The 20,236-nt window shown below is 38.6% G+C and overlaps 1 protein-coding gene across 13 annotated transcripts in view; it reads left to right on the forward strand.

Moving 5' to 3' along the window:
* The first annotated feature begins 9,816 nt into the window (after positions 1 to 9,816).
* The window catches only part of shep (RNA binding motif single stranded interacting protein alan shepard), a 37,570-nt gene continuing 27,150 nt past the window's right edge, over positions 9,817 to 20,236 (forward strand). For 2 of the 13 annotated variants that reach the window (XM_076531073.1, XM_076531069.1), the window contains exon 1: positions 9,829 to 11,276. In XM_076531073.1, coding sequence (XP_076387188.1) covers positions 11,220 to 11,276 — 57 coding nt within the window. In that variant the 5' untranslated portion in view covers positions 9,829 to 11,219. Of the gene's footprint in view, positions 11,277 to 11,479; positions 11,771 to 14,523; positions 14,529 to 15,036; positions 15,124 to 19,420; positions 19,450 to 20,236 lie in introns of those variants that run through there. The other 11 variants (XM_076531071.1, XM_076531076.1, XM_076531068.1 and 8 more) reach the window with 10 other exon arrangements.

Consider the following 20,236-nt stretch of genomic DNA (forward strand, 5'->3'; position numbering starts at 1 on the left):
CCTCGGAGGCATCGCAGCAAGGGCCACTGCCCCAAAAGGCACGACCACCCGTCGAACAACCCTTATCCTACACTCCCTCCTACCCATAAGACACTCCTTCAAATCCTCCTTCTATTCTGCTCGTCTCGTATATCTCAAAAAGATCGAATCTTGTCCTTACACCTTGTCCTCTTCGTGGACGCTCCTGATACAACTCGATGGACATTGCTGCATTCATTAATATTGCAATCTTCTGCGCAGCATGCCTTTCAACACCTTTATTTTTGCTTTTAACCTCAGTATCAATTTTAACACTGGTCAAGTTCCTCTGCAACTTTGTATTCTAGTCTGAAAATGAGTAAGAAAGAAATCTAATTAGAACAACCGCAGCAAATTTCTCTACTGTTCATTTTTTTTATACATATTTGTAGAGTAACTGGAATGGACAAATGTTAAATTGCAACTATGTGTTCTAACTTTTAAACAGTAAATGAGTCTGTTATTCTTTAAGAGTTTGCAATAAATGTTTGTATCATTCTTTAAAATATATTTCGCAAATTGATAAATCAATATATTTATTTGCAACTTTGTATTCTAGTCTGAAAATGATTTGAGTAAGAAAGAAGTGTGATTGAAACAATTGCAGCAAATTTTTCTAGTGCTCATTTTATATATATATATATTTGTAGAGTAAATGTACTGGAAAAATGTTAAATTACAACTATGTGTTCTAATTTTTAAAGAATGAATGAAACTGTTTTTCTTTGGGAGTTTTCAACAAATGTTTGTATGATTGGATACTTTGAAATATAATTTGCAAAATGATAATGCGAAATGTTTAATTGCAACTTTGCATTCTAGCTTTTGGAGGAAAGTGGTCGATATCTGCCCAGTATACCGAGGTACCTCACCCTCATTCCAGGCATGGTGGAACCCCCAAAGATCGTTCGGGCAATGACCTCGAGATTATATATTCTGCCGGTATAGGGTGGTACAGGGTTATTCCCCTTGAATTCGTCCGCGGTGCTGTACGTTTGAACAAATCGAAATCGTAACTCTTTACAAAAATACCGTTTTTGCACCTGAATAAAAAAACCTTGGAAAAAATGAAACGAACTAAATGAAAAAAGTACATCGATATTAACAGGAGCTTTCGTGCAAACGATTGCAAGAAATATTTTATTCTTTTAAGTCTCTTTAACATTTGAGAGGTTCAATTATAAAGAACAGCGGGTTTCAACGATTCACCCCAATATCGATTCACGGTGTCTTCAACCACAAGGATACAAAATAATTTGTTTCGTTCAAATATTTGATGATCCTTCTCGTAAACGAAGGTCTGCATAGGCTTTGCATAATAATTGTACGTCAAAGGGGGGTAAACTAGCATTGGTTATAGTTTTCGTGGCGGATGGCATTTATAAGCCCTGCTCGCTACATCCACCACCTACCGGATCAATAAGTACTCTTCTTGTTTCATAGGAACCGTGTCCTCCTACGTATTGTGATGTCTCAGATTTTCTTCAGGTACAGTCATTAATTAACAGACATATACTTGCGTAGTATTGAACGTATACATAGAAATTCTGTTTGGAAATCCTGGGGTCAATTGTGTGTACTAACCTAACATACATTTGGGGTCGAGATGAAAGGGGCTGATAAAAGGGTATTAAATCGCCATATTAACTTCGCATTGTTTGACATCATCGACATTGACGTAACTAGGATTTTTATTTGGGGTGCTAGGTACCCTTTATTTATAATGAATTTGAGAACTTATTGGAAAGGAATTGGTGAATAGAATGTACGAGTCTGGACTTTCATGAACTTGTGAATTAATGAATTTGGAGATGTTGAAGTCTGGTACTTACAAATGTGGAGACTAGAAATGTAATTCTTTATGAATTTCTAAATTCCTAACAATTTCGCAATTCTCTAAATCCTTAATAATTTCCCAATTCCCTAAGTCTTTACAAATTTTTCAATTCCCTAAATACGTTGCAATTTCCTAATTCTCTAAATCCTTCAAAATTTCCCAATTCCCTGAATCATTAAAAATTTCCCAATTCTCTAATTCTTTAAAAATTTCCCAATTCCCTAAATCCTTCAAAATTTCCCAATTTCCTAAATCCTTCAAAATTTTACAATTCCCTAAATCCTTAAAAATTTCCCAATTTCCTATATCCTTAAAAATTTCCCAATTCCCTAAATCATTAAAAATTTCCCAATTCTCTAATTCTTTAAAAATTTCCAAATTCCCTAAATCCTTCAAAATTTCCCAATTCCCTAAATCATTAAAAATTTCCCAATTCTCCAATTCTTTAAAAATTTCCAAATTCCCTAAATCCTTAAAAATTTCCCAATTTCCTAAATCCTTAAAAATTTCCCAATTCTCCAATTCTTTAAAAATTTCCAAATTCCCTAAATCCTTAAAAATTTCCCAATTTCCTAAATCCTTAAAAATTTCCCAATTTCCTAAATCCTTAAAAATTTCCCAATTCCCTAATTCCTTAAAAATTTTCTAATCCCCTAAATCCTTAAAAATTTCCCAATTCCCTAAATGCATAAATCCCAAAATTTACAAATCTCCAAATGACCAAATCCCAAAATTACCAAATTACCAAATCACCAAATTCAAAAATTGCCAATTGCCAAATCACCAAATCCCAAAATTCCCAAATGACCAAATGACCAAATGACCAAATTACCAAATCACCAAATCCAAAAATTACCAAATCCCACAATTACCAAATTACCAAATTACCAAATTACCAAATTACCAAATTACCAAATTACCAAATCCCACAATTACCAAATTACCAAATTACCAAATTACCAAATTACCAAATCATCAAATCCCCAAATCCTAAAATTCCCCAAATTCCAATATTCCTAAAATTCCCAAATCCCCAAACCCCTAAATTTCAAAATTCCCCAAATCTCCAAATCCCCAAATCCCTAAATCCCCAAATTCTCCAAATCCTAAAATTCCCAAAATTCCGAAATCCCCAAATCCCTAAATTTCAAAATTCCCCAAATCTCCAAATCCCCAAAATCCTAAATCCCCAAATCCCCAAAATTCCCCAAATTCCCCAAATCCCAAAATTCCCAAAATTCCCAAAATATCCAAATCGAATTTAATGAATTACATAAATGGTAACAAGAAACTTATAACTGTACCCAATCAATCATAAAACATCGAAAATCATACCAGCAAATTACGCTTTGTTGCGATGCAATTATTTTTAGTCGAGAGTGGTGTATCACCTGTTTCCGCGGTGTTATCGGGAAAAGTTGCTGTTTCATTAACACGTATTTATAAAAATTAAGGGTCAACGATCGATACGTTTAATCAATGGGAAGCCCGAAGACGTCCGATAAAAAAGTTAAGGAAAAAATTGAGACGTATGTACGGATCGAAATAACGTCAATTCGGATTTTACAGCGTGCGTGCAAAATAGACGCGTAGATACCGGCCGCTCGTATCTATTTATAACGGCGACGGATCGCGGGGCAATTGACCGCGTGGCCTTGACTTCCTGTTGACCCGACTGCCCCTAGGGAATTTTGGCGTATCTCGAGGAATTTCTTGCCGTGATATTCACCGGTCTTCTCTAATCAATTCGTTTCTTTTCCTCTATGAACTCGTCAGCGACAGACTGCTTATTTCGTTTTATTTCAATCGACGATTCAGACGATGATCTGTTTTGATCTGTCTGATTGGACGAAACCTTACAACGTCGCTGCTACAAGCATCTTATTTAGTGCTTTAAAGACTGCTCGCGTATTAAACTGTTTGTTAACAAGCGTAATTACGGATGCTTACATAAATTCCCGAATACGCATGAAACTGTAAACTTATCAATTTTATAAAGATGTACTGTATCATTTATTGGAGATAATTAAAAATTGCGAATAACAGGAATTAATTCTCGTTTATATAATTATGAAATATGAAGGTCCATAAAGGGGACGTCAAATTTTGCTGTCTCACTTTTTTATAAATATGCAGTGTTCTGATTTAAAGATTTGAGAAAACTGATTTAAAAAACTTAGACTAATACTAATTTTATTAACATAGAGGGACTTTATGGATTAAAATTAAATCCGCAAGCACGAGTCGTACGAGGAATTATACATCTATGATATCAATATTTCCACGGATTATAAACGACCGCTATAAACATGCCGCACCACCCAGGTTGATCGCGATATCGAAAGGTCGAAAGTGATATTTTTTTTCAAAGACTGCGTTGACGTTGATTAAAAATCATCGAACGTGTCGCAGCCAGCCTTTCAACGTTATTTATCGAGACAGCGAGTGATAGGTTAAATCGAAACGATTGTTCTGTACACCTTTTTGGCTAATTGCGAAACTATGCTCAAATTCATATCGGTGTATACGCGGTCATGTACAGGTACATACTTTTTTTATGGGGCCCATTGATGTTGGTAAAGAAGTATCAAGGTGCAGAGAAATTAATAATTTATGTCATTTGGGAATTTTTGGAATTTTGGGATTTGGGGGATTTTGGGATTTGGGGGATTTGGGGGATTTGGAGATTTGGGGATTTGAGGGTTTAGGGATTTGGGAATTTTGGGATTTGGAGATTTGGGGATTTGGGGATTTGGGGATTTGGAGATTTGGGGATTTGGGGATTTGGTGATTTGTAAATTTGGGGAGCTAGGAATTTGGGGATTTGGAGATTTGGGGATTTGTAAATTTGGGGAGCTAGGAATTTGGGGATTTGGAGATTTGGGAATTTTTGGAATTTTGGGATTTGGAGATTTGGGGATTTGTAAATTTGGGGAGCTAGGAATTTGGGGATTTGGAGATTTGTAAATTTGGGGAACTAGGAATTTGGGGATTTGGAGATTTGGGAATTTGGAAATATAGAGATTTGAGGATCAAGGGATTTGGGAATGTAAAGATTTAGGAATTTGAAAATTTGTGTGATTTGGGAATTTGATGAATTAGAGGAATTTGGGAAATTGGGGATTTAAGAGTTTAGGGCTTTGAGAATTTATGAATTTAAGAATTTGGAAATTTATAGATTTGTAGATTTGCAAATTAATTAATTTTTGTCCCCGAAAACTGTATACACGATATTCTACTCTATCAACTCTTTCGCTTATACCCAAAAAATTGCATAAAATATTTTCGAGTTATTTTTTCATGCATCCCCTTTTGGATTGTTACGGTGATCTCGGAATATCATAAGTTCAGGGCTGATTTTCTTCCTTCCCTTACCGAAATCCGGGCGTATCGGTTCTCCGCGAATAACTTTGTTTAGCTTACTTGGCTCAACGTGCTTTTTTTCTGCAATCGGTAGGAAACCTGTTCGTACGAGCAACGGAATGTCTGAGTGGCTGCCGTCCTCCTCTCATCTCCGTGCAATTCCACGCGTAGTAGAACGAACGTGTCGACCAGGTGAGATCGTTCATTCTCTGCAAGGGACATTTTTGTACGAAGCTCGGTGCTGGACGGCGGGCTGCTGGTTGGGGCTGCGGAAAAAACGGGCGGTGGAAAACGGAAGGGCGGGACGAACAGTAGAAAGTATATTATAAAATAAAGGGGAACGAGAACACGTTTCTCGAAACATTAGATCGGTGCATATTAAAAATCTGACGTCATTCGATTTTTGCTTCAACTCGAAATTTTTGCATTTTTAGTTTGTCTTATTTGCAAGTTTTTTTAGTTATAATTATTCTTATTTCTAAATCTTTATTTTTGCAATTAGTCACATTTATAAATTTCTAGGTTTATAATTTTCTACATTTAGAATTACCCTCATTCCCATATTTCTACATTTGCAATTATTCTCATTCCCAAATCTCTACGTTGAGAATTACCCTCATTCCCATATTTCTACGTTTGCAATTACTCTCATCTCCAAATTATTGGCAATAACCAGTAACCATACAGAGATGATCTAACTCATCTCTGTCTCACGTGGAGATCCAAGGGTTAACCTAACACGTGTTGTGCAACACATCTCTCACATGGCGATATAACGCGAGGAACGCAAAGAGTATCGATTCAATGCATACCCATAACGCACGGATCCTCCTCAGAGTAACAGTAACTAGTAAATCCTAGTCTCTCACATGGCGATATAACGCAAGGAACGCAAAGAGCATCGATTCAACGCATAACCATAACGCATGGATGCTCCTCAGAGTAACAGTAACTAGTAAATCCCAGTTACTTCGATGCTCAATGGATTGCGTGCACAACTGGAGTCTAAAATCGAATTACCATTCGTAATTAAGTATCGCAAGGTAAATGCATAAGATTAGAAAGAACACGAACGAACAAGAGAGGCCTAGAGAGAGAGGAGAGCTCGTAGGTGGTTGTGGATGTCGAGAAATGAAGGCCAGCGGCCTTGACCTTGTCCGTGACTTCGTAGTGAATGAGAGGGAAAGAGAGGAAGAGATACAAGAAAAGACATCGGTCAAAACAAAGTGGTCTGCTTTCTTCTTTCGTCTCGTGCGTGGCAGGCAAATCCAGGTAAACGGCCAGTCGATGTTAATGACTAAGTCACTAGGCTCCCTCGGTCAGGGGCTTCTTTGAATTGACCGTACGGATGATGGCTCAGGTAGTAGGCAGGCATGATTTTGCCAACGATTGTGTGCACGCACAGGGCTGCCCAACTCAACTACAAACCAACTTTACGGTAACACGTTTATGGACTGACGGATCGATCGAGTTGTCGGTCGAAATTTTCGTTTCTCGATCCAATTATGTTGCATAGAACAGACAATTTATTTGCAAAATTATTAGATACTTGTTTTAGGTGTCTGTAGATCTACTTAAATATTCTTAGATAGTCGAACATGTCTCTAAAGCTATTTAGATTTTTGTAGATATTATTGGATAACTCTAGATATCCCTACACGTGGATAGATATCCCTAGATCTCCATAAGAGTAGTTATATATCCTTAGATCGACCTAGATCTCCTTAGACATCATTAGACATCCCTAGGTTTCATCAGACATCTCTAAATCTGCCTAGATAAATTTAGATGTCCCTAAATGTCCTCAGACATCTCCCTAGATAAATTTAGATATCCCTAGACATCCCCTCAGACATCCTCAAACCTCCTTATACCCCCCCAAACCTCTTTGTATATCTTAACACAGCCCTACATCTCCTTAGATAGCTGCAAACGTTCCTACATATCCTTAGTATCATAGTATGCCTCTAGAAACCTCTAAATATCCTTAGCACATATTACTGATACAAGGGCCCAAATATCTATATATATCCATAGATGTACCTACATATCCCTAGATCACAATATCTTTACACCCTTATGTCTTATGTCTTATATCCCTTTATCTAGCTCTTTATAAAATCCTAGTATCACAATTTTTATACATTAACTTGTCCACAATAATTGATTTATAATTCAGTCACTAGGAAGTAATCTTAACGTAGCATTGTTTTCATCTTTTCAGCACTGAGTCATCTTTTGTATTTTTCTAGATATAATTCTAGATAAAATTTCAAACGAGCTTCGAAAATCTAAGACGATTACATTTTGTTTGAGTAGTGACAAAGAATTAGGTATAATGCATCTAAGTCGTTACGCGGGTTTTATTGAATTATGCGTCACTCGTGAGAACGGTAGACATTGACCGTGTTAGTAAGAGCTTTGGCATTATCTTGGGCCAGGGAAAGATGTATTTTTAACATTCCCCGTCCGATTTAGAAGCTTGTTGTTAGATCGAATTAGCAGACTAATGAAGTTTCTGGATTTTCACCTTTGACTTTAACAACTCCTCGAAGGATTTAATAATTTTTGCATCGAAGACAGGAACATTCTGAAGCGATTAGGATCTGCAGTTAGGTACCGTATTATAGATGAGGATTTTCGGACAGATTCATTAGTCAGCGTTAATCGGAGGTAAAGTTTACGGTAAATAACGGAACGTGAGTAATATCCTGATGACACAGTTATTGCTTATATTAGTCATAATTCTTTGTATCGTATCGCCCATTATGGTAAATATATACCTTCCGTATCAATCCATTTCTGAAACAATAGAAGCATCATGGGGTAGATTACAGATCTAAAACGAAAAACAATTTTTACCAAACTGACTTCTTACGAAGATTAATCCGAACAGAAGATCAGAAAATATTTATGTTTATTTTTAAAAGTCTTTTCAAGGTTTTTACGCAGAAAGGCACATGCCCAGACATCTGTCCAGCATAAAGTCAATATTGCCATTATCGAAAGTAATGTTTCGATATCGTATTTCCTTGCGATTGTATATTTACAATAGCACGTAATTGCACCGTGAATTGTGTCTCGTAACGTATCGGTTAAACTTACCTTAATTGCGGAATCTGGGACTTCGTAATTTTTAAACCTTGAAAAATAATACAACAGAAGCGAGTCTTCAAAATTTTACTGTTTTCGAACGCTGACGTCTCATTACGCTGCATCGTATTATCTCCAAATGTCCGACCACGCGACGTTGGATCAGCACATAGCAACCGCTAATAATGCTAAATAGATAGTAAAAAATAATGGAGGAAAGATTGGTGACAGTAAGAGATAGAGCGTCGATATAGTGATTAATGGTAGAGCGTATGAATGAAAAGTGTCGATGACCAGTTAAGAAAATGACGAAAATTTTCCTGTCGGGGAGGAAAAAAAAGCGACAGGAAAATCTCGTCTCCTGACCTCGAGGGAGTAGGAGAAGTGAGTGAGGTCGTTCCACGATCGATAACGCGAGTCTCTCGCGAGAAGGTGCGAAAGAACTTGGTCGGGTACCTAACGAAAGGGCCGAAAGAATCGATCTGGTTCTATGAAAAAGAAAGAGATTTTTGATACCTACCGGTTTCTCCTTTGGTTAATGGTCGAATGAACAAGACGAGACTTTGTACACGTATGTTTCTCAGGTAGATTTCTACATAAGGGGGCATATGGTACACGCGTTTATTGTCGTATCGCAAACGGTCGCGTATACGGGGGTGAGTGTACCACCCGCCACTGTCTGTCGTCCGTTTTTCTCTCTCCTCTTTTTTCATTCTCTTCCCTCGTATCGTCCTTCATTTTCGTTCCTCGTCTGCCGAGCGAAACTATTGGTCGCTGCTCTCTGTCGTACTCGTTGCTCGTTCATTCGCATGCCTGCCAACTGCGCCACGCCGAAACTCGTCGAGAAAACCGCGGTGATCATAGCCCTCTCTGCTCTACGTCATTCGTTTAGGCAGTACGTTTCGTCCTTGTTAGATCAGTCGTAGCCATGTTACTTTCTTCTTTGTCACTCTCAGGGAACTCGTAAGATATCGTGGTAATACCGTGCAGTACCGCCGTTAGCTTCGGGCACACAAGGCACTTGCCCTGGGCCCTGCGCTTTGGGGGGCCCCGTGCTTCAACTTTCAAATTCTCTAATTACCGCCTCTTCAAACTCTCGAATTTCTATATTACCAAATTTTCAATCTTCCAAATTTCTAAATTTCCAGCTTTTAAATCTTGGGGGTGTCAAATTTTGTAATCTCTGAAATTTTCAATTTACTAATATTCGAAGTTACAAGCTCCAAAAATGTCTAAAATTCCTAACTATCAACATTTCTAAAGCTCTAAACTCCTAAATTACTGAATTATCAAATTTCCAACATTGCGAATTCTCAAATTTGTAAATTTTAGAATTTGTGAATTTTTCAATTTTTAAATGTTCTCATGTACAAGTTTAAAAATTCATTACTTTAGCAATTGTCCAAATGACAAATTTACAGTGTTTGAATAACGTGAAGAATAATTTCGGCATTTGTCTCGGTGCCCGGTGAATATTATTGTCGGCCCTGAACACTGTGATACGGTGAGCGTGTGTTGAGTGGCGGTCGTGCAGACAGGTGCGGCCGCTGGAGCCCCACCGTTGGTGGTGGTGTTAGCAGCGCCTCCACGCGGCGACTCATCTTAGTTTCGGGCAAGATGGGCGAACCTCGCCGGGCAGTAGCTTAGACTCTACCTACAAGACAACACATACACTAAATGTTTCCTAACAACAAGTAACAATTAATTGTACATTTATTTTATTTAAGGGAACACAAACTCTATTTTTGTAACATGCTGTATTAGTAGTGCTCCGTGGAATTTGTACGATAGTAAAAAACTGGTGCGTGGCCACGCGCGATACAACGGACGAACACGACGACGGAAAGTATGAAAAGATAGGAGAAGGTTTCGCGATTGTCGGAAGAGCAAGTGCGAACGAGCCAAAAGGAAGAAGAAGAAAGAAAAAAAAAGGGAGACGGTGATCGTGAGGAGGCGCAAGACGAGGATCCGTGGATCAAGAGGACATCGAGACGAAACGAGCAGGACAACGACAAAGGGGACAATCTCGAGGAAGACGGTAGGCGAGGTGGATAAGGACGATCGTACCGCAACAGTGGCCGCCACTGAGGCTGAAAACGACAGCGAAGTAGGTGATAATCTCGCGGTAGTCTCTGTTCGTTGACTCGGCTCGGTGCTGTTAGCCGATTCTCCGCGGTGTGGTGCGTGTTTCGATATACAAAACGAGCTACGACGTGGAGAGAAAAGTGTACGACGACCGATAGCAGTGAAGTGTACGGAGCCGACACACCCTCTTGACACTCCGACATTCGTCTCGTATCGCCATCGGTTTACCTCTCTACCCCCTTCTTTCCTAATCATTTCTCGCTCCTTCGTTCGGCTACATTTACGTAGTACACCGCGTGTACGTTCGGCCACTGCAACGGAAAGCCGCACACCACGTTCCTCTTTCTTTCTTCTTCGCTCTTCCTCCCGTCTCAACCCCTCGTCTCCTTCTCCCCTCTCTATCTCTTTCTTTCCGTGCAAAGTGATTTATCGTTACGCTTGTCGCATCGGATTTCGTCGGTGTTAAAACCATACCGAGCCGGCTATCGCGTCCATAACCATACGTACCGTGCTTCGTCCTAGCTCTACCCTCCCCCGGCAACCCCCCTCAAGCGTCTCACCCACACCTATATCTCTCTTTTTCTGCCTCCGCTCCCGCACCCCGGTTTATCGGCCGATCCGAGTGCAAATTCGTTCGTGACCGTGCTGTGCGAGTTTTGCATCGACGAAAACGCGGGGTGACGCCGCTCTCTTGGCAACGCCAGACCGAAAACCGTCGACGACTACGAACAGAGAGAGGAGGGACACGCTCAGCCGTAGCAATTGAAACGACCACGGCACGGTATCGTTTCGAGCAGGCGCCACGAGCGATAACACCGCTAACATGTCCGTGAGAATGGAAAACGTAGCCGCGCCGAGGAAAATGAACTATAAGATGATGGTGAGTAACGATTGCTTTTCTCCTTTCGATCGCGTCGAACGTGTCTAACGTGTGTAACGTGTAACGTTTCGAGTGTGCGTGTTATACGCGAGAGCGTGTATACACGCTGTTGGAAAACGTAGCATTACCATGGGGACGGCCGATAGCCACGAACCTTGCGGAACCGGCGTAGTTTGACAGTTTGCCGCGGGGCGTCTGCTGCCCCACCCAGTCTCCTCTTTCTCTCCCCCACCTTAACCTCTCTTCGAACGTCTTCGCGTATTCTTTTTTTGTCCTGTTTCTTTATTCTACAGATATTGTGTCCGGGGAGATGAGTATTAAACGATCTCGAATATGTGTGTTCTTCGTTTTATTTTTTTCTCGTGTGTTTTGCCGTTAATGCGTGATTACATCGTGAGCTCCGCGGTTTACTTTGAATGAAGCGGGAATGATGAACTTGAAGGATGAAAGTGTATAATGGACCACTAGTTGCCGCTGCCGGTAACGCGTTAAAGGTATTTATTGAAATAAGTGTATTTTAATTAGGTCGTTTTGTTGCGGTACGTTTGTCTGATGGGCAACTGTGCCCGCGAGAGCGTAATCACGCACGTGCGAATAACGTGCACGCGCGGGTAGTGATGGGAAATTACTTTCTCTGTTCGGAAATTCGAAATCTCAGTATTTTTAAATATCGTAATTTTTCGACTTTCCTGGTTTGGAAATTTAAATCCCAGAAATAGGAAGAATTCGATATCTCTAATTTTGCCCCCTCCTCCCCTCACGATCGTTACATGCACCGATGTTTGATCTTTTTTAATGGGCATTTAATTTGCCCATCAATGGTCTAATGACATCATTTTCAAATTCTCTTATTATCCTTTCAATAATTCAGATTTAAGTGTAATCGATAATGTGAAATGCGAGATAGAAGTTCGATCACATTATTCTCCTTGCTTATCTTTCATTTTGTGACATTCGAGACATTTTATATCTTTTCCAATTTTTAAACAATTCACTTATAGAAAAATAATAATCATTTCAAGTTATATATACTCGAAGAGAGAGCAGGGTTAAAGACCGGTCGACCAGTACCTTGCTTTGTATTGTTTTAATTATAGATATTGTTATTATTAATTGTCAACTTTAGTCGGGCGCATATCGGATTTAAATAATTAAACCTATGTAGAGTACAGATTAAATTATTTTAAAGCGATAAAAGAAACGATGTTTTTCATTAGCTTTATAACTTCTTTTATCAGATATTCGCGAAAGCAGGTTCTTATTCTCGCGCATACGGTCCTGACATTTCTGCGCAGACTCTCGCCGTCTCTTCCTGTTCTCTGTCTACTTTCAATTGCTATGCTTTTCGTAAAATAATTCTGCATTTCTCCTCACATTCGATTTATTTACAACAAACTCCTTATTTATAACAAGTGTTATATTCCACAAATACATGAACGTTATTTTTTCATTTTCGATCGATTTAAAAACGACTTATTTATAACTGTAAATAAGATATTTACCCAAAATTCCATTTCTATTTTAGCATTTTCCCTTACTGTCACGAGTCAAATTTTTCGTAACTTTGTATCACGAATTCGCCTCAAATATGAAACGTTCGTTCCGTATTTATTTAACGTATCATTTTCGAAATGCGTTCTTCGATATTACATCAAAGTTCTGCGGTTTATTAATGCAATATTTAGTTGCTTGTGAAAGCGACGTGGAGCCACTATCCGGAAGCATTCTTAATCTGCACATTGAAATTCGACCTAACGCTCGCCAGTGTAGCCAACTTCATCGTACGCTTTTAGTGACAATGCAATGACAGTTACGTATTCTTGTTCGTACATAAATATCTTCGAGCCTGATTCCGTGTTATCACACGAAACCTTGTAAAATATGTTACAGAAAATGTAGGGAGGATTCCATCGAACCCGATGAATTTCTTTTTATGTAATGTTTGCGGCGATAAATATCGCTTATGAATGCGAAGTACTGTCTTATCGAGCCTATTAATAATTCAGTGTTTTAAGCTGTCTCTAAGTCTAGTTATTGTTAGTGAAGTCATTAGAAAGGTTATCGCACGGTAAACGTGTTCAAACGGATTGACGTGCAAACAGCTGTTCTTTTCAGTGTTGCCAACGGCAAGTTGTTACTCAAATATCGTATCGATGCAAATGAAGGCAGCAATGTGTGTCAATGTGGGATACACTTTTAATTGATACGAAATTAATATTTCGTGGAATTTTTCATTCAATATATACCAAAGACTTAAGTTATCGGTAGGAATGATAAATTTGTAGCAAACATTGAAAACACATATGTATTTGTTAGAACATCTGAAACCGTGGATATCATGGTTGAAATTAACAAGTTTTTTTTATTATACGCGTACTTTGAACTCCATAATCTGGAGTGTTTAGTTAACAAATCAAACATTTAATCAAGATAATCAGAACACATTTACGCTCGGCGATCTTTACATCATTTGGTGCACTTTCACGATTAATTTCTTTCTTTTCTTTCTTCATTTGTATGACGACGGTACTTTGAATATACGGAGATAACGAGAGCAGGATTTGTGTTGAGTTTTCAGAAATTGATACGGTTATCATCCACTATCAAATATTTTTGTTTTAGTACGTCAGCAGTCATTACTTACGGTTAGATTATGTGATTTTATCAAATCATATTGCATTTAAATTTAGATTGTTTTATTAGCTCAAGATGGAAAATTGCACGTTCTCGACGCCGTTATTAACGAGCCGCGTGTAATTTATGGATATCGCGTAAAAAGTTGTCGACTAATGCGAGTTAAGTATGAGATTTATAGAGTATATTCGCGTCCCTTATCTCGTCGGTAAGCGGAAAAATGATCAATATGTTATTTAATGTTTCTCAACTAAATACCAAGTGTTTTGTTCGTGGAACAGTTTCCCTACAAAGTAATCGATTGTGCATATCGAAATCGATCGTACACGAAGCGAGATAGAAGTCTTACGAAACTTCGTAATTAACACTTTCGTGACTGGTAATTCCTTGTGATTAAAGCGAAAAGAACAAAAATTTGCTTTTCTAATACACCGTTTCGAGTCATTCGATTGCTCGCAATCGCATCGAATGCCGATTGAAAATATCAACGTAGAAAGTAATGGAAACGTTACGGTAGCCGCGATTATCAATCGAAGATATTTACGCGGGAGGTTACGTAAACCCATAACCTAAAATTTTGAAAGCGACATCCTGTTTCTGCCGGTCGGACACATTAACGTAAGAGGTTACAAATTTCTAACCTAATATCGCAAAGTATACTAAAATACCGTTGTACTGTGTCAACGGTTGCAAACGCGTTAACAAATCATTCGTTCGCGCGCATTGAATCAACGATCCACGACTTCTGATTAGGCTCCCTCCGGAGATAACCGTCGTTCAACGAACACAGTCGAACAGAACAATATTGTTTTGCAATATCGAGACACGCGTTCGATAGCGTACACTCGATAGGATGCCTCGAAATTATTTCACGTTCGAATTCGATTTATATTTTCGAGAGAGGAGGCGCAACGGTTCACGATCTTTTCCTACCACCTTTTCCTGTTGTCGATCGTAAAGTACTAATAATAGATGACCGGTGCTAGGGAGGTTTGAAGGTGATGATCACCGGGTTGTATCACGTTTCAGGATCGACTTTATCGTTGAATGTCACAAGGACTATTAGTAGACGACATTTTAAATTTAACTTAATCGAATAATTCTGAAAGTTTAAGGTTTGGAAATTTCGAGTGTGTATAACATGATTCGACATTTAGACTGTACTCGACGTCACGTGACCAGACATCAGTGCTTCAAAAGTGAAATACGTGCGGTACATCGAAACGTGTATTATCTTAATTTCTTAGATATCTATATTTCAAAAATTATATATTTCTGTAGATTCTAAACATTCTCAGATCGAAATTATCTGTAAGAAATTTGTATGGCTTGAAGTTTAAATATGTTTGGATTGAAAACTTGCAAGATGGAGTTGTAAATATCTATCCGTGTGCGAATGTCAAGGGGAGCGTACCTTCGAGAATACGAACGCGTGTGTATTAGTGTGAATCAACCTTTATTCGCCAGTTGGTCAGTGAACGTCGATTGACGCTGAGAATTCATAACGATAATTGGACCGATTTGTCTCAATCGCGATTAGATATGCGAGTCGATCCGTTGGTAAATCGCGACCACTTCAGACGATCGCAAAGATAGATTGTTTACATCAGACCGCTTAGACTTAGACGTTGTGTTGATTTTTTAGAATACGTTTCCATTTTCGTATTTGCTTGTATTGAAAACATTGCCTTGTTGATCAGTTTGATATCTTGACACGATACCAATATAATTTGCCATTTATCGTTAACATCGATAATATTTTAAAGACCGTTTTGTATGCATTTTGTTACTCTGTATAAATTACGTAAGAAAAGCAGGAAACTTACCGTAATCGATTTTTGAACGCTGGCTTATTTGCATGTCTCGATTCGCGGGGGTTATCTATTATTCCGATAGAAAGAAAGGATAAAGATAAAGGTTTATTCATTAAAAGAGAGAGAAAGAGGGGACGGTCTCGTAGGCGGACAAAAGTTGTATGCAGAAATAATCGTGCAGGAGAGAGAAAGAATCGAAGGTAGGATCGGAAGGACGAAGGGAGAAGAAGGAAGGGCCAGGTTGAGCGAAGAGAATAGAGACGCAGCAAGGATATCGATTATTTGCGGTTGCAGTAACTGCAGGGCTCTTCTTCTCTCCCTTCGTCAACCCGAGGACGAACACCCGGAAATCTCGACGATACAGCGAACTGAGATTAATCTCATTTTTCCCTTCCGGTTTTGAAATACTTCTCAATCGAGTTACGTGAATGAGACGAGTGTCTCGTTTGATCAAGGGGAAAGAAGCCCGATAAAAACATCAGATATATACCTAGTTTATCATTTAAAAAATTCTTCCTTTTCATTTATATAGTAGCAAAGTAAACAATCCTCCTATCGTAGATTTATAAATCGCTTGAAAATATTTTTCACTAACGTATTAAGATACCGTCAGTGAGATATTCACTATCGAATAGTAGACATGTCTAGGTGTAACTAGTAATATTAGGATCTGGGGAGTTTTTTATAGCAGGGAAATTGGGATCTGAGGATAATCTGAGAGTGTTCATATTTTAGGAAAATTTGACACTAGGGATATTCGTATTACACGTAAATTGTAATCTAAGAAATTCTGCATTCGGGGAATTTTGTTCGCGGAGAATTTGCGATGTGGATTATTTCGATTTTAGGGAATTTGAAGTTCGGAAATTTTACCCTAGGGAATTCTAAGTTTAGGGAATTTTAAGTTTAGTGAAATTAGAATCTGGGGATAATGAGAACTTAATATTTGAAGATGTTCGAATTCTTAGAAAATTTCCATCTAGGGAATTTTTATCTGGAGCTTTTTTATGATAGATATTTTGGAATATTTTATAATTTGGATTCTAAGAAAATTGGAATCTGAATTTTCATAACTAGAGATATTTTCCTAGGAAAGTTGAGGAGTCGAAGTAACGAAAACTAAAAATATTGGAATTTATAAGTAATGGAAATTTTAATACTCTGATTTTAGAAATATGGAAATTTAGTAACATTGGCGTGTATGAATTTAGATGAACAAGATACATCAAATATGACTGTCCAGTCGCAAACATTCTAGTTGTTTTTTATATCCATCGTGTCTAGAATTTAAAAATTTGTCTCTATATTTTATTTTATATCGCGACAATTTATCTTTTGCATTATTACCATCTACTTTTGAGCGAAATAAAAAAAATGTCGAATCACCGGCAATTTTTTACGCCAGGCAAGTTTCGTAACAACCTAACCAAACGCCGAGCGAAGTTGTAAGTTTAATACAATTCGAAATGATTTTAATTGCAAATGGCCGAAGTATCGTGGACTTCTTTGAACTTCTTTCTTAACCGTCTGATACGTATTCCTAAAATACTGGATAAATTGTTTCGTGGAAAACAAAGCAGATTGTACAAGGAAAATGTTAGAGTGACACATTATTAGTACATATGGTATTAATCGTCTTAAAATGATTCACTCTTTACCAAGCTCGATACATTTCACTATCTCCCTCCCACCTCTGTACATATCTCGATCAAAGTCCTTCAGATTTTCTTTGTTCCGCCGATAACCGATTATCAGTTACCAAAAATACGATTATCGAATCTTCGTAACTGTATCGATCTGCATTTCTTAACGATTTGACTACTGAATTGGTTTCCTTCCGTGTCATTGGTTGTCAACGCTCCCGTGTCATTGGCTGACCAACATGCCAATTAACGCGCCAATTACGAACTGAGAATTTTTACCAAGCGAGTAATTCAACGGATTAGTTGAAAATCTCGGAAAAGAAGTCGAAGAATATTCCAAGCAAGTTATCCCGAAGAAAATGTCAGACGTGCGGCATTAAAACGGCGCAAGCAATAAAAGCCAATCAAATTATTTAGCATAGAAACAACGCGACGGGTTTCCCGAGTGAATCTCCGCCTCGAGCATCGAACAAGATACAATCTCGTCGAAATGAATCGTGACGAGATACTCCTTCGATTCCGCGAAAAAGAATGTTTCTACGTTCTGTCGATACACCAAGGCCTTCGATGTATCGATACACTGGAACACCTGTTGCTGGGTCAATTATGATCGGTATAACTCAACCGCAAAATTGACGCGAGAAATTCAAAGGTTCCTAAATTTCGTAACCTCGCATAAGCAAAGTTACAAGGATACAAGAGTAAGTCACTGTTATGTAACTCAAAGTCACTGTTAGTGACAGGATTTGTCCTATATTGACAATTCTATGAATGTATTTTAGTAGATGCAAGGACATGATAATAAAAGGGAGAGTCGGGGGCACAACGGGTTTAACTATCAAACGAATGATTCACTGAGACAAGATCAGACCAGACGCAAAAGCAAAAGTTGTTCGTTTGTTGACATACCACGCGTATTTGCCGTCTGTGCAGACCGTTAGACAAAAGTGGTCTCTTGGAACGGAAGATACACCTACGCGGGACAGTGTAACAATCTTTGTTGTTGTCTACGTTCGCGTGCCTTTCGCGACCTACCGTGTCACCGGGAAAAAATTCGCTAGACAGACAACGGTACTCGATGTGTCTGCAAGGGGTCAAGGTCGTACGATGTCCACGGCTCGTTTCTTGCGAAATTTCATCCGCTCAAGACTCGTTCCTTTGCTGCACGCATCATGGGGAATTTCATTTTTTCAACCATTTACGATCTCTGTACGTTTCAACGTAGATCTGTTCTATCTGAGAAGAGTAATATTTCAAAAGATTTTGGTGTCAGGTTAGATTAGGTTATTGTCAGATTAGGTTAGTTATATCGTTTACATCTGTTAGGTTAGTTTAAGATAGATTGTTAAGTTAGTTATTTTAGTTGATTGGGTCAGTAGTTCAATTTGATCATTATTATTAAGTTTAAGGTTTGATTGTTCAGTTGGGTTACTTTGTTAAGTTTGGTTGGATCGTTAGGTTTATTAGTTCAGTTAGATTTTATAAGGTTAGGTTAGATTAAGATTAGGTCAACAGTTCAGTTTCATCATTATTATTAAGTTTAAGGTATGATTAGGATTTTCAGTTGGGTTACTTTGTTCAGTTTGGTTGGATTGTTAAATGTATTAGCTCAGTTAGATTTGTTTATAAGGTTAGGTTAGATTAAGGTAAATTGGGTAGGATTAAATTAGGTTAGTTCAATTACATATCAGGTTAGGTTAGTTCAATTGCAAGTTAGGTTAGGTTCGTTTAAATGAAGTTATGTTAGGTTAGGTTCAATTGGATAAGATTACATTACTTTGTTAACCATGATGTTAGTTTTGATTAGACTTAGGCTACAGTATTTAGTCAGGTTCTGTTAGTTTTTCAGACCTGTAACTTCAAACAGGATAAAATTCCAAGCAAGATCAATCAAACCGAATTGCGCGCAAATTACGAATTCATTATGAGGGTATGACCGATTCGTCGCGTCGTCGAATTTCGATATTATCGATAATATCAGCTCAGCCGGAGGAGGATGATTGGATTTCCAAGGTGGTCGCGTGAGCTTGATACTGTGTCTGTGCCTTGTATCATTCGCGGACGATCTCATTGTTTCACGAGGTAAGGACACGGAAGCACGCGATATGCTGGCTAATAATACTCACCGTCGGCCTAAACTCGGTTAAAGGGTGTCAGGCTCGAGGCGACCAGGCAGCCAGCCAGCCAGCCAGTCAGCCATTTTCCCTCTATTTTCTTATCCCCTCTGGTCTCTCGATTACCTTCTAGCCCGCTAACATGTTCGTCCTTCTGCTTTTTCGCGAACGTGTGTACAAGTATCATGCGTATCACGTCGGCCATACGTGTCGCACGCGGGAGACATTCGCAAAATGCACGTGTCCCTTCTCTGTCTCTTTGCTGTCCATGCACCTGCGATCGCCTAGACATCGAGCCATAGATGTATCTACCATGAAAGCTGAAAAACCGATGTTGTTCGCTCTTCCTTTTCGGGAACACCAGATGGAATTATCGAACAGTTTTTTATCGCATACAGATGGACTGCTCATCATTTCGGTGCTTTGTTTTAACGTTCAATTTCGACGCTACACCAGTACCCTATCATGAATCATGTGGATAAGTTCATACTGATTTCGTTGGTATAGTCATCAGCTTTCCCATTGGATCTCCTGAACCTTGAAGATTAACAACTTCAGTGCCTACCTGTTATACCTATAGTGACAGTCTTTTTTTAAATTTCCCTTTAACTAAAGGTCCATAAAAGAATAGGTAAATCCTGAAGTTTAAAGACCGCATACAGAAGGTTTTCGATTATTGCCTTACGTGATTCAAATGTAAAAAGTCGTAATGTGTTATCTTACATCAGCTACTATTGGTGAACGTGAGAGTCTGT

Source organism: Megachile rotundata, chromosome 4 (genome assembly GCF_050947335.1).
Source record: "Megachile rotundata isolate GNS110a chromosome 4, iyMegRotu1, whole genome shotgun sequence".
Taxonomy (NCBI): Eukaryota; Metazoa; Arthropoda; class Insecta; order Hymenoptera; family Megachilidae; genus Megachile; species Megachile rotundata.